The sequence below is a fragment of the Olea europaea genome, chromosome 15, assembly GCF_002742605.1.
Source record: "Olea europaea var. sylvestris chromosome 15, O_europaea_v1, whole genome shotgun sequence".
Lineage (NCBI taxonomy): Eukaryota > Viridiplantae > Streptophyta > Magnoliopsida > Lamiales > Oleaceae > Olea > Olea europaea.
The window spans coordinates 15,638,958-15,655,208 of NC_036251.1; the positions used below are offsets into that span (position 1 = coordinate 15,638,958).

At 32.7% G+C, this 16,251-nt stretch overlaps 1 protein-coding gene across 1 annotated transcript; it reads right to left on the reverse strand.

The window, feature by feature from the left end:
- Positions 1-554: 554 nt before the first annotated feature.
- On the reverse strand, positions 555-8,605 carry LOC111411288 (terpene synthase 10-like). Its single transcript, XM_023041834.1, has 15 exons — positions 8,420-8,605; positions 8,026-8,298; positions 7,446-7,949; positions 7,055-7,272; positions 6,311-6,460; positions 5,339-5,576; positions 4,940-5,221; positions 4,524-4,593; positions 4,389-4,447; positions 4,152-4,273; positions 3,624-4,023; positions 2,759-2,809; positions 2,077-2,146; positions 680-732; positions 555-587 (listed from the first exon to the last, which is right to left on the reverse strand). The coding sequence occupies exons 1-15, from the start codon at positions 8,603-8,605 to the stop codon at positions 555-557; spliced, it is 2,709 nt and encodes a 902-aa protein (XP_022897602.1).
- Positions 8,606-16,251: the final 7,646 nt, after the last annotated feature.

Genomic DNA, 16,251 nt, shown 5'->3' on the forward strand with positions numbered 1-16,251 from the left:
TATAGCGGAAATCCCTCGATAAATTTTGATTCCAGGATCAGAAAACAATCAAGTGAACACCGATTTACCTTGACTTGACCGAAGACTTTCGCCTTCACTTTGGACTGCTTTCTTTCTCTCTAGCCCCACAAAGGAGAAAGGTGGTGGTGTTAGCAATCCACAAAGGTATGGAGAGGAAGAAGGAGATATCACAATGGTTGAATCTTACACACAACCTCACATGACTTCTCTCTTTCTCGGCTGCCTCTCTTCTCTCAATTCTCCTCTCCATTGTTACAACACACACACACACACCAAACGGGTGGGAGATAGATACATATATATAGGTTAGTTTAGATCACCAAATATGGGCCAAGAGATCTCTAAGTGGGCTGCCATATAACCTAAACTAATGGGTCAATTTTCAACTCCATATTAATCTCTAAATGGTCCAACTAACCAAATAATCCTTCAAACCAAACTCGAGCCATCCAAAAGTGTAGTTCGTCTTCGAGCTGAGCCAAGTCCATGGTGTCGATAAATAATCCAACAACTGATTTAAATCATCGCCCGGATTATTGGGTATCAAAAAACCTAACAATCTCCACCTTGACGCCCAATAATCAGCAAGTAACCAAAACACACAGTTTATACTTGCACAATCAAGGTAATCCAATAAAATTGGAATAAGAGACCTTACCTCGTGTTTTGAACCGAAACATATACCATACTTGCTCCATATACTCACCAGGGCTAAGGTCAAGAACACCCAAGTAGAAACAAGTATTCACAGTGAACAAACAATCATGCGATGAAGATATATAGGATAACATACACAGAGATCTTTCCAAATCACATTCACACAGAACCACAAATTAACACCTAGTTAATCAATACACAGTCATGCACATATGCAACAAATGCAAAAATGACCCATGAAAGATCTCACTACACTTATCCTAATCCCATTTCGTGTTACTCCCACCTCGAGAACACATATCTCCTTTCATCGCCCACCATGCTCACTAAACTAATCACTCAACTCATGTCTAACTGGCATGTCACAATAGATCCTAAATTCAGGGATAATCCTCTATCACCACATCACTTTTTCCAACTTACGTGGATGATGGGACTCCACCTTACAGAAGTGATAGAAGTGTCTCTCTCGCACTCCACCTGTACAGGGTCTCTTTCACTAATAAAGGATTCTACAAATTTGATCACATCTCCACTCGTGATCCAAATGTCACACTCTACATCCCCCGGTACAAAACACCATGTACCCTTAGGCATCTATACTCCACCTTACCAAAAGACATCCAACTCACTACTAATGCATCCCAAACTTACTATGGCAAATCAAAACCTTTCGATGACCACAAAGGTTACTCCAATCACCAAAGCTCCAAAAATCCACAAAGAAAATGGTGAGGGTGGCACTCACAAAGAAAAATTGAAGAAAGAGCCGATTACTTCACAACACTTACAAAGGAGGCTCACAAAGATAAAGGAGAGAAACAGCTGCTCAACTTTCTTCTCACTACCACACTCTCACACCACTCACAGAGGAAACATAGTACACCACAAAACTCAACCCACTATGCATGTAAATATATTACACAAAGTAATAAGTCACTCTAATTCATGCAATTACACATATCAAATATATTGAAAGTGTAACATCAACATTGCAATAGAATTAAGTGACCACATACATGCAGAAAGGATTACACACTGATGCAATGTAGGTTTATTCTCTCAATAAACCTCACTAGGATCGCTACTCGACCCTAAAGTCACATTCGCCTCATCTCTGTTGTCATCTTTCCTTTTATTATCATTTTAGAACAATCTCTTTCAATTATGTCTACCACAGTTAAAGCATATTTTATTTTTCGTACTTGCCTTAGAACTATCCATGCCAATTATACCAAATAATAACCACAAGCAAAGTATTGACATATAATTCACATAGAATAGTCAAGTAAACTTTCCTAAGGTCACATGCAATTCTATCGGTGTAGAAAAAATTGGTGACAAATTCGCATTAAATTTAAGACAATTGATTAACATGTAATTCCCAGGTCTACCAACAGGCAATGGTTACTCCAAACCTAACGTCACCCCACACGATCACTTCTAACGCGAAAAATAAATAATTAACCTACACATTAATTTTAACTGCAATAATAAAAAGCAAAGAATACGATATCGAGCGGACCACGTCTGAAGGTCCGTAAATATCGAGACATGAGAATTCATCACTTTAGGAATCACTGTTCATCCTAAAGTCAACAGCAACCACAACAACACGAAAACAACACCCGGCACTTGAACGTCCAAGGGCAAAATCGTCCAACTTTCACTGTATTGCTCCAAACTGAAATTCGACAACACCGTAGGGTCCGTCTCATCTCTAGCAACATTCTGTCTGAAACACCATCACCGGATTCCGATCGATGCGCCCTCACGTGCCACGTCGAAATTCCCATGTGCCGGCGATGTCCCAACCTGTACAGTCCACTGGTGGTATCCGTTTCTCTAAATTGTTTTTTGGTTTCACCAGAAAACACCAAAACAGATCCGGCAGAAAATTGAAAAATTGGACAGTTTCTGCCACTGATTTCCAGATCCGTTTCTGACCACTTCCAGCCCGTTTTAGCCCCAAAAATCACAAATTTATCAACAACACAAGCTCTGATACCATTTGTAGCAGAAATCCCTCGATAAATTTTGATTCCGGGCTCAGAAAATAATCAAACGAACACCGATTTACCTTAACTCGATCCGAGACTTTTGCCTTCACTTTGGACTGCTCTCTATCTCTCTAACCCCACAAAGGAGAAGGGTGGTGGTGTTAGCAATTCAGAATGGTATGGAGAGGAAGAAGGAGATACCACAATGGTTGAATCTTACTCACAACTTCACATGGCTTCCCTCTCTCTTGGCTACCTCTCTTCTCTCAACTCTCCTCTCCATTGCTACAACACACACACACCAAGCTGGTGGGAGATAGATACATATGTATATGTTAGTTTAGATCACCAAATATGGGCCAAGAGATCTCTAAGTGGGCTGCCATATAACCTAAACTAATGGGCCAATTTCCAACTCCATATTAATCACTAAATGGTCCAACTAACCAAATAATCATTCAATCCAAACCCGAGCCATCCAAAAGTGTAGTTCGTCTCTGAATCGAGCCAAGTCCATGGTGTCGATAAATAATCCGATAACTGTTTTAAATTATCGCCCGAATTATTGGGTATCAAAAAACCCAACAATATATATTATATTCCTCGTGGAATAGGATCTTAAAAGGATAAATTAACAATAAAATCATAGTTATATAGATTAAAAACTTGAGAGAGTTATTTAAATTTCGATTGAGAGTATCATATCTCATAAAACAATTTTAGTTTCTTGATATATTTAAATTCTTCTCCTCTTTCATATAAATCTTGGTGTTCTTGCGTGATCCATTATTTTTCATATTGCTCTTATTTTCTCGTCTTTAATTTATCTTTACGATTCCATATGATTCATCAAGAACTATACAAGTTGAGTTTTGATGAGAAAAAATTCTGATACATGCTTGAATGGAAAAATAAAATTATATGAAAATATATATTGTCTATTGCCTGCTGTTGAATTTTCTGAACAATCTTTTTCTTGTTGGAACCAGAATCTAAAACTATGGTTTCTATAATCCTCTTGGCCGCATTGTTAATTTGGGACATCTTCATCTCTGCTACTCTGGGACGTGGAGTCGGGCCAGTCGGCGACCCATTACCACTGTTATGTCCAACTGGTAAACTGCTAACAGATCGTGTAATTATGCATCGGGTGTGCATGTCCATTTTTTGGTTCTTTGGTTCAAAAATCTCCCTCGAAGTTGTATCGTCACGATTCGTCTGCTTCTTGGAGGAACTCTTTCGTGGTTGGCAATTCGCTGTTTCTATAACAGCTTGTTTACAGCTCCTACTGTAGTGAATAGTCGACAGAGCTGTAGATGTAAGAATAGGAAGGTGAAGGTAAACACTTCAGAAGATCTTTTTATAGAGATTCATAGGCACAAAATGATTTGTCAAGGCAAGATTTCAGTGGATATTTTGTCATAAATACGAATTTGGAGAGAACGGTATTCTGGATGTAATATCTTCAGTTACAACGATTTAGGAGGGTATTGAAAGAGAGAACTATCGATATAATTTAGGGTTTCGATTATGAGTGATAGACCATGATTTGGGAGTGGATGAATGGAGATGAAGGGACGAGGTAAAAGAGAAATCTGATTTGGGAAAGAAATGATATAGAGTTATTTGTACATGAATTTGGGATTTGATAAAATTCATCATGATTTAATTGTTGATAAAGTAAGACCCGCTAATTAATTGCATGATAACAAGGAGTACAACACCAACTAGGTATATCTCAAATGCATGTTTCATTGATGCATCTTCTTCTGTCAATGTCAAAAATGAGTGGAATATTGTAAATGTCGATTAAAAGGGCCAAAAAGTTTCATTCCAAAATAGAACTTCTGACATTGGATTCCACGAACATTAGCTCGTCTATATTAGGAGTGATAGAAGCTCGCTCTGATATCAACTGATGTAGGCAAAAGCATAAAAAATAATGAAACGAACATGCTATTGAAGTTTTTTTATTCTAATTTTTGTTGATTCCCAAAATTACCAGAAATATGGGTATCAAATAGCGAGATTAAAAGATTCGACAGCTCCAAAATCTATAATATTTATTACAAAATAACTAATTTTCATGATAGCTTTCAACCCTTATTTAAAGAAATAACTAAAATCTATATAGTTATTAAATGTAAAAGATAATGACAAAAATTTAAAACCCTAATATTCAGAATTAATTAGAAATAAATGAAATTAAAATTGAATTTATTTAATAAAATAAATAATAAAAAACTCAATTTTCTTCAAACGGGTTCAAATAATAATGCTAAGATGCGATCTTTAGTTTCATGATTTTGAATGCCATGCCCATCCCCATACTGGTACATGTATTGTGCCATTCTCGCAAGATTCATTGCAATTTCAATAAAAGTTTTTGAGAATGGACAAATTGTTTCTTGAACTTGGTTCATTTTTTTCCACGTCTCACGTATCAAAGATATAATGTGTTCACGTGCCTCGTCTTCAGAAGCCCCAGTTTCGTTCATGTAACATTGTATTGTTTTAGGAACATCACCTCTTTTCATTTCATCCTCAGAGAGAAAACGAAATAAACTGTCAGTTGAAAGGGTTAATTTTGAATTGCTAATGATTTCATAAACAAGAATGAACTTGAAAACATGAAATGATATTTTAGTCTATATGCACGCCATTGATGTAACTAAATCATCTGAAAGACGTAAAATCGTTGCTGACCAATGGATTAAATCGGGATAATCAAGCAAGTACTGAACAGCTTCCTTCTCTATAGGACTGGTAACAGTGAAAAACGCATGGGATAGTATGACATGAGTTGATATTGAAATCCATGCAATGTTCATATACTCTTCCATTGTTGGTTTGTATCCATTGAAGTACCACCTTGCCTCTTGTAAGTATGCTTTAAATCTGTCCACTGCCAAATTTGACAAGATTACTGACGCCGGGTAGGATAATAATTATCCTATTGGTTTGTTGTAGCGATGATTCGCAAGAAAAGAACGATAGAAAACCTCCAAAAAATAGAGAAAAGACTCTGAATTCAACTCAATATTATTAATAATGCAGAATGCTGAAAACTGACCCACAAGTCGGGTTAAATTGCTGCGAAATATGAAATTATGGAAAAATTATCAAAAATGGCAAAATCCCGAAATTATACCAAAATAAAATATTAAGTAAAAGAAGTAAGTTGCCAAAAATTTGGTTTAATTCGAGTTCTCTAACATATAGAAAAAAGGAAACTAAATATTACCATAAATAGTAAAAAATAACTTAAAATTGAAGTTTGGAAATGAAAACAGTGGATTTTGGGCTTGAAATTGACATCCACCGAGCAAAGCTCGGTGGCCACGACGTGCACGCTGAAGAGAGCTTTCCGGATTGGGGTCATAATAGCGATTCCGATAACCGTAGCCAAAGTTATGGCCAAATTACCAAAGACGCGTCAAATTCCCCCAATTAAGGAAATAATGGTGATTCACTTTCCATCTTTGCGCCGATCCGCCATCTCATGGTATCTCAGCGCTATCATCGTTCTATCTAACAAATCAGCATCACTCGACTCGGATCCTCCTACATCATTACTGTATATGGATTATGGAAACTGATATAAGGATTATGTATTAGAGACTTTCTGAAGCAAAAGTGATACCGCTTTCTTTAAATATGGAATTATTATAAACCCTTTTTCTTTAAGAATGTCGTAAGCCATTTCATTGACGAAATTATTGAGGGCTAGATAGCAAATTTGCATGTAATCTGGAAGTTGATGGATTGAATTGAGATCCCATCTGTGGAGTTCCAAACAAATAATAATTATAGGAGTTAGAACGGCGAGAAGGAAAAAAAATAAAAATCAATATATAACACTTATGGGAAAATTTTACTCTAAACTACCAATCTAATTTTCCAAAATTTGGTCCTCAACTTTAAAGAAGAGCAAGTTCGTACATTACATTTTATTATTGTTTCGCAACTGGTCGCCCACTAATGAAAACCATAGTTTTCATTGAATTGTCCTGTGGCCCTCATAAAAACATGCATCGCTTTAAATATCAACGTACCAATCCATGTTAGAAAACAAAACCTAATTTCATGAAGTTGATTATGCAAGGACCACATTTTGATTAATTTAAAATAGATTTGAACTGTTTCTTGAGATATAATCTTGCAACTATAAATAAAATTAATAACCAGCTTGTCCATTTTTAAAGATTGAATAAGTCAATCATTCAATTTTCCCTATCACATAAACCTTTTAATATACAAAGTACTTTCGTATTCACAAACTTTGAGTGTGTCCTTTAACAAAGGGACTTCGTTTTTAATTGTTACTTTTTTATTTGGGTGGGGGTTCTGAAATGAGGAATAAGGATGTTTCTAACCTTTCAATGATTCTTGTAAAAACTTCAAGCTCTTCTAATGTACCATAGACGTCATACATATCATCAATGGTTGTTACTAAAGCATTGACCTTCGTCAATATCTTCCTACAAAATTCATATTGAGGTTCAAATATCACCCCAGTAGTCCAAAAGAAACATTCCACCAGCCTAACCCTCGCAAATGACAACTTTTCGGCAAGGCAAGTTCCCTTCCACCACTTATTCATAGAAAACGCAGGGGTGGAAAAATAAAAAAATAAAAATAAAATTCCTTTGTTACTTCTAAACATCAAAATTCAATATATTTGGCCCATGTATTTAAAATGAGAAAAAAGAGATAGAAATGTGCACAAATGTATTAGTGTAGGAATTAATACACATTTTCTCCAACCGTAATAAAAGTAAATAGTGGTAAAGTGAAAGGCAAATTTGTTGAGGAGAGACTATTTCCCTCCATCAAATTCCTTAAAGACAACTTGTGATGTCGATTTATTTTTGAGTGAATACAGCATCTTATCAATAAATACCTAGAGATATGTTTTAGTTCCTGCTGATATTTTGCTTGAACAATGTTGAAATCCAATTTAGCAAGCTCAAGCAGAATCTGATTCATGTCTGGCCTGTCCTTGTATATGTTTATGAACCATCTAGCCTCTGCCCGCGGTATGGTCCAGTGCAATGGAAGCTCCAAGCCATGGTGCACCAATCGAGAATGGAACTGATCAATACTAGTTTGATCATTAAGGTGTTTCATAGAGAATTCTGTAGCCATTTCTAGGGTACTTTCACCTTCCATTGAAAGGAATGAAGTTTCGTATAGTTGTAACAATCCCTCTATATCATCACAAAGCCTCGACTTGAACTCACCCTTCTCATTCTTGAAACGATCAAATATCTGTGTTCAACAGGACATGTATAAGACGTGTAAGCACGAAAAAATGAATGAAAATGAACAGAAGAAACTGATTTGCACCTTCAGAAACTTTAAAGCCATGTTGTCTTAGTAGTCTGAATTCCAAAGCCGTAGCATATAAATCCTCAATCTTTGACTGTTGATCATTTTTGCTATATTTTTTGTTAATGACTGACAAGATTTGCTTAATTTCATTCTCAAAATGGTAGGATATCCCCAGCCTTTGCAAATTCTCAATCAATTCCAACTGATCCAGTGGCTCTACTGTTTTATCAAGCATCATCTTCACTTGCATTTTCAGCCCAGAAGACCGTGTAGCGTATCTCTCTCCCTACATCATGCAAGAACAAAATCTGATTGCAAGAAAAAAGGAAGAATTTATTTTTTATGTAAATGATGAAAATTACTGCATATTCAATATCTAACGACTGAATATATTCGAAGTCCCATACTGAGGGTTTGTAGTTTCCTGATCGCCTAATGACAACCTGACTGCAAGGCCGCGTATTGGTTATAAAACTATGCTGATTAGCATTAGCAGCAGTAGTTGTACATAAAGCAAAACAGTGTTTTGGATTCTGTTTTTTTGAAGTGCGAATATAAATTGCCTTGAAAATGTTCAGGTTGAAGATAGTCATTGATCTTTGAGACTTGTCTAAGTTGTTCATAAAATATTATATTTGGTATGGTGGGCATGGCTTATTTATATTGACTTACTTAATTATCTGGAACTCAAATAGTAATTAGATAAGTTCATCAAGTATTGGCACCAACTCAAATAAAGTAGCCATAAAAATAGCACCCGTTTGGCCTCCATTTTTCCAAATTAAAATGGATGAAATATATATATATATATATATATATATATTGAAGATTGTGTTATTGAAAACAGGATAGAGGAAAATAAAATTTGATGTAGCCCATGTTTGAGCCACATTCTAGTAAAAAAATGCATTATTCATGTCAAATCAATGAGAAATGTGTAGTTAAAAAATAAGGAAAAGTTTTAGATTTGTATGTAATATTATTTTATTGAAGAATGTGTGATTGAAATGATGTTAAATCACTCTTGAAAATGTATTTTTTTTGAAAATAATGTGACTCAAACAAACCCTTAATATGGGTCAAATGGGGCTAAGTTGGTAATAGCAGTCAAGTAGTAATTAAGTAGGGACAAAATGTCTGATAAGGCTGAACGCAGATTGGAAATAATAATGCTTTCAATAATGCAAGCAAATAATTGCATTATGTTTGAAAAATTAATGACACGACTCGTCCCGAATCATTATAGTGGACCTGAAATGTGACGTGCACCGATGATAAATGCTGACTAGATGTCAAATCTATCACCAAAGCTGACTATGAGTTATTTCAAAAAATGCAACAAAATCAAATGCTTATGTAAAACATAATATGATGAGTCCAAATTATTTACTTTGTGCTTCATCAATATGAATTATAACACTGAACATGTCGTGTGGTTCTTATTTTGAAATCATTATGCTCTTCCAGTTAAAATGAATCAATTGCTACCTGTAGGAAAAATTACGGGAAAATATATGAGTTGATAGCTCAATGAGTGGAGAAGTTCGAAAATAAATATACTTTTTCAATTTTACATTTCTATTGAAAATCATATCATATCATTTGATAATTCACAGATAACATCATGTAATTATAACCAAAAAGTGAAATATTCACATAAGATCATAAAATATCATCTTAAAATCATGACATAAACATCAGCTGATAACTATGCTATAATCTCATCACATCAAACATGCTGAAAATCCATCAAAAATGTATTCTCTGACTGAAATATGTAATCCGCTCGGGCTAAAAACTTTCGCCATGGGCCTTTGGCTCCCTCCGTGAACGAAAGTCAGTCTCAAAAACCTCTCATAATCAATTCTAGAATATGGTCAAGGCCTCTCAGTGAACTATATGTACACGGTCGAGACCCCTTCATCCCTGATCCAAGACCCCTCAGTATAGTATAGAACACGGCCAAGGCCCCTTAATGAACTAGAAGAAATATATAATCACGGGTACTTTTCTAATCGATCTCAAAATCATATCTCATATTCCAATTCACAATATAACGTATACAATATTTGAAATGCCACATGTATAATAATAAAAGATATTTCCATAATAACCATGTAATTCGAACACATAATTGCATATAATTGCACATACTTTGACAATAAATTTAATTTATAAATATCTTAAAAATATTTATATTTTTTCACTCACAGAACTATGTTTGCAAAATTCACTGGGTTGGTAAGTTGTCTCGATGTCAATATGGCAGCTTGAAATATGATATAATTTTTAAATCAACAATTAATTATTTTAAGAAATTTCAATAATTAAATAGGTAATGCCCAAACTTAATCATTTCACGTTTAAGCGATTTACGCGGTCTCTTTAATCGCTAAAACTAGTTTTTCTTTCATCTTACTCAATTTCATAGTTTATCACACTTAACCCCTTAAAAAAAATTGAATTTAATCTAACAATCTAACAACTATAAAATCAAACATAATTTGACAATAAGTAACTTTTTACTTACTTTTCAAAAATGAAGAATTCAAGCCTAATAATGTAGACCACTTATTTTCTAATAACATAGGCGAACTTTCATATTTTTTTTCTTCGTTTTCCTTTCTCTTTTCTCTTCCATTTCTCTATGGTTCGTTTTCTCTCTCTGTGCGTGTTTTGTGTGCCTTTTTGTGTAATGGATTTGGATTACACATATATATAAATACAATGGGAATGGATTTGTTTTGGGCATAACTGCCTACAGTTTCCTTTTTCTATTTTTTTTCCTTTTTTTATAAAGTATTAAATTAAGGCATTTCAAATTTCACCCCATAACTATAATTACAATACAAGTCCCCAACCTTTATATAATTTAACATTTAGTCATCTTATTTACCATACTAGAAGCTAAATCCCAAAATTTATTTTTATATCATTTCGGGCCCTCTTAAGTACTAGCAATTTCAAATTTAAACCCCATGAAAATCATTCCTCCAACTTAAATCCTTATTTGGTTTTAACTTTGACTATATAATTCATTGACTTTGACTGTAATTGAGTGAGGTGTAACAATTATTGCTATCAATTTAATTAACTTACAAAAAATTTTCAAGCAACATAACATTAATGAAAATAATTCTCTTTCTCTATGTGTGTATATATATGCTCTTGTTTGAGCCCCATTTTGGGAGAAAGAATGAATTTTTGAATAATGTATTGATGAGAAATGTGTGACTAAAAACTAAGGAAAAGTTTTGAATTTGCGTGTACTATTATTTTATTGAAGAATGTGTGGTTGAAATAATGTCAAAATACCGTTGGAAAATATATTTTTCCAAAAGAATGGGACTCAAACAAGGCTTATATATTGCTTAAACATTTTCATAATTTGAAATCATCGTATAATTACATCATTATCAATATTACTAATAAAGCATCCTCAATATACACAATTGAGTAGAATATCCAATTCAATTGCATGATTCAAACTATGGATGTGGCCTTTAGGAGTATGGAGTTGATGTGGAGAAAAATGTGGTTGGTTGCCAGCGTCGATGCGGAAGACTCGAGTAGGAAAAGGCAGTTATTTGGTAAAAATAGTAAACCTAGCTATTTGGAAAAGAATGTGATTCGAGCCTTGAGAGACAAATTGGGAGGCGGTAAGTGGATGAAAAATGTCATCACTTACGATCAAAATGCTTACATAATTAGTGTTGTGTTAATTGACTTGTTATAGGTAGAGCTCCAAGATCGCCTTCATCCACTAGTATTTACTTTGATTAAATTCTTTTAGACTTTTTACATCTTTTAAGAATTTATGTTTAACTAAAACTCTAATATTCATAAAATATTTTCTTCAACTAAAGCTAAAACAAAAATGAAAGAGACACCAATAGAGTAAATATATAAAGACATAGCAATATATGAAGAATAATTTGAAAAAGTAATCATTGTCTTTTTATTGTGGGTTTGATGAATTTAGTATGTGAATGATTTTTTATTTGTGTTTAGGTTATCTGATAACTTGTCTTTTGAATTCAACCGGTATAAATAAGAAATTTCATTCCGAATTATTTGAGTTTTTTATTAGAAATATCTTTTCTTTTCTTGATTTTCTTAAATTGAAAATATTGATGGCTATATTTTTTGGTAGAATTATCAAAACAAGAATTTGAGCTTTTTGTTGGGATTATCTTTATTTTTTTCTTGATTTTCTTGAATTCAAACAATTGTGGCTAATTTGCTGGGATCTTCAAAAAAACTTGATAGTGTGGATATATAATTTTTAAATGAATGGATTGTGATGTGGATGAAAATGACATTTTTTAAAATTTTTAAAATTTAATAGGAATGAATATAGAGTGAGATAGATATATAACAATGGTGGATACAAATAACAACTCCCTTTGTTCTTGATTCCCCCACAGTCAATAAAAGCTATTGGGTTTGACCCAAATTTTTTTTATTATATTATGGTTTAGGGGTAGAGTGAGATACAAAAAGAGAGTCCGAGAAAGAAAAAGAGACTATCTGGTTATGAACAATATGATTTTATTTATAATGATGAATTATGTATGACGAATGTTATTAATCGTCGCAAGAAAATGATATGATACAAAGAAGTATGAGACTTAAGAAATTTGCACAAATGATCCTTTAAGGGCATAATTTATTTTTATTAAAGTAGATATACTTTTAACTATCGGAATGGATAGAAACAATAGGAAACGGCCCCCCTTTTTTTGCGAGCAAAATCAATATGTTGAGGGAGTCAATGCCATAATTGTAACATTAGGGACCATTTATGCCAATTCCTTGTTAATAAATACTCCACTTTTGGGGTCCTTTGAAGGAAGGAAAAAAAAAAAAAAAAAAAACCCTATCTCCCTTAAAGATAGACTTCATTTTCTTTTTTGTCAGTCCCAAATTACCAGCTACCTTCCTTGATGAAATTAAAGATATATTTTAATTTTCTAATATGCCATATTTTATGTATCTTGTTATCAATAAATATAAAACAAATACTATTTAAACTATTATTTAATATAGGAGTATATATAGAAAAATGTAACAAAATTTATATTTTCAATTATATTAATTACATTTTCTTAATATGTGTTAAAATATAGAGAAGTTTATTTTTATGGGATGGATGTAGTAAATAAGATGCACTGTGAAACAAGAAACCATGATGCTTGACAATGACAATCCGCAGTTACTTAATAGCCTCCAAACATTAAATAATCATATTTCATTAAATGAAAAATTGGTTTCTTAACTTGAACAATGGAACTGGACAAATTGATAAAAACTTAATGAAGTTGATATATATACTCAAGAAACAGTCCAGTTGGTAAAGACAATTTAATACTTGAATTGCTTAGTCCCCATTTGGGATAGATTGTTTTGGTGGAAATAATAGAAGGGGAAAAAAAAAAACTTACTATTAGATTAATATGTTTGTTTGATACGCTGAAGCAATCCACAAGTCGAAAGTTCAAGAATAGAATGCAATATTTTTAGTAATTGATTTCAAAATAATGGTAATCAATTCACTATATGATACAGATAATGAATATTTAAACATGAGTATAAACACATCTCTGAATACATTAAGGATCCAATGAAATTCAATCTCCATTAGTAGAAAACAGCTTAAAACTTGGAATATTTGGTTTTATCAAAGTTAATGGAACCTGATTCAAAATAAAATAAAATAAAAATAAAAATAAAAAGATTCACATGGTTAAGCAAAAATGAAGCCACAAATAAACATGTTAAACATGGACTTAAAGTTTATTGAAATTACTTAATTTTGATTGTAAACAACTTAATTATTTCTACTTGGGGACAACAAAGAAATAAATTACCTTGAAACTTATTTACTTTTATGTTTACTTTTGAAGAATTTTATCTAAGCAAAACTTATATTCAGATTTTAGGGATCAATATTTTCTCATCCACTTACAAACCAGGCACTCGATAATGTTTGTATATTGGATTCCCAGTACATCAATTCAGAAGGGTAAATTGTTTCTGAGCCTTCGATCAGGATATCGTTGATGTCTAGTGGATAGACTGATAAAGTGTTTAAGATCGAGTCAATCTGTTGTTGTATTTATGCTTTTATTGTTGCCACAGACCTCAAAGTCATGTCATAGCCTATGAATGGTGTTAGTAGGCTGCCAACGCTAGAAGAGAAATAGCAGGACAGGCAAGCACATGGTTGGAGCCATGGACCAATGAGAAATGCCAGTGAAGATTTATTGTCTGTGGGTTTCCGCCTCATCCATATGTTTCAATTCATCCACCAAAACTTCGAAATTCACTTCATCGGGAGGATTGGAGAAGCCTACTACTTCATGGGGAGAGACTCTGTTGGCAATAAACATATATTCTAGCATCCAAAACCTAATTTTTAAGAATTGATTAATATACAGTCATTATTTTGATAATCAAATACAAAAAGTATTGAAATTAAGAATTATTGAAGATTTCAGAATTTCTTGGGACTGAAAACTTTCATTCGATCCTTCTTGCTCTTAGACTAAGGGTGTGTCTTCAGTTGAGAGATGAATTTTAAACATCCTTTTAAGTTCAGGTATCCTCAATTGAGATTTTAATGAAATCCATTAAAATTTAGGTGTTCCAAATTGAAATTTTAATGAAATTCAATGAAATCTTTTAAAGTTTAGGTATCTTCAATAATTAGTGTATTTAAAAATTTTTAAAGGATTTTAAGTCGATTTCATACTTAAAAATATAGATAACCAAATATTTTGAAATTTCACCGTATTTGATGAAATTCTTATTGAATTTGTGGAAATCCATTCAGATCCACAAAATTCATTAGAATTTATAATCTTTTAAAATACATCAAAATCTCAATTGAGGACATCCCTGTAAATGGAAGATGTCTATGTCAACTTTATATATATATATATATATATATTCACTATGTTTATTGGCTAGATTATTTGTTAGGGCGAATGATATAGGTGACTTTGGTATAATTAATTGATATCTATTCATATTTTAATTATTTATTTTGAATATTTGTTTTGTAAATTCTGGCATGATTGATTTATTTTCTTTATTGAGAATAAGAGTTGAATCACATGATATTTGATTGTATGTTAGATCGAAAGATTGCATGTTGAACACATAATCTTACCATTCATAAATTTGTAGCTTAGTTTTATTGCCACAAAGATAATATAGTAGTTGCTAACCTGCAGACAAGAAGCAAAATAAATGGGACAGTACACATTGATTGAGAATTATTAATCATTTAAATAACACATAATCTTTCTATTCATAAATTTGTAGCTTAGCTTTATTGCCACAAAGATAATTTAGTCGCTAACCTGCAGACAAGAAGCAAAATAGATAGGACAGTACACATTGATTGAGAATTATTAATCATTTAAATAATACATTTAAATAATTGCATTATGATTCATTCGTCATTTTTTATAAATAATCCAATATGATTAGCTAGAAGAGTAGGATGTAGTCAAAAGAGTAATGTTTTTCGGTACCATTGGAAAAATATTGTCTTCACATTAAGTTATGTATGGTGCACCAGATTAGGCCATATAAAGAATTTAGTATAAAATTATAATGATACTACTAGGTAAATGATATTATGGTTGATTAAGGTGAATACTAATCTTTAATTTTTCATTCAAAAAATGGTTATTTGCGCTATCAACTGTATAATATAGTACCGAGGTTGGAGGTAAGTTTAGGCCACATAAAAAGAGCGATGAAATGATGGTTCAAAGATTATTATCATTCTTTATCCCCCATAATACCCTTTACTCAGTAATATTCATTATCATTTATACTAATATTTTATTCTGTTTACTCCGGTGCACCTAACATGACCATAATATTCCATAAGGTTTCGTATTTATGCTATGGTTATGCATTGTTATCCACAATTATTTTTTTATGAAAGTTAATAATATATTGGATTGTTTTCCAATTGTTGATCCTACTCGGTATTGATTATGATTTAACAAGTTAGTTGATCTTGTGTTATATTGCTGTGTCATAGATTAAAATCCCCAGTGAAGAAAGAAACCAGGATGCTTCACAATGATAGGGGAAAAATATTGTTTTCTCAGTTGGCACTCGACAAACTGATAACAAAGCCTCCATTCGGAAATTTTTTTAAAATCTTTTGTAATGGTCAAACTTCATTTTCAACCATACATATCAATTGACCTACAAT

What these genes read in the sequence shown, in the direction of transcription:
- LOC111411288 (XM_023041834.1), bottom strand. Translation starts at nt 8,605, where the DNA reads ATGACTATCTTCAACCTGAACATTTTCAAGGCAATTTATATTCGCACT. An exon ending in CAGGAAACTACAAACCCTCA is followed by an intron (nt 8,299 to 8,419) that starts GTATGGGACTTC and finishes TGCATGATGTAG; the next exon opens with GGAGAGAGATACGCTACACG. An exon ending in TTTACAAGAATCATTGAAAG is followed by an intron (nt 6,461 to 7,054) that starts GTTAGAAACATC and finishes GGAACTCCACAG; the next exon opens with ATGGGATCTCAATTCAATCC.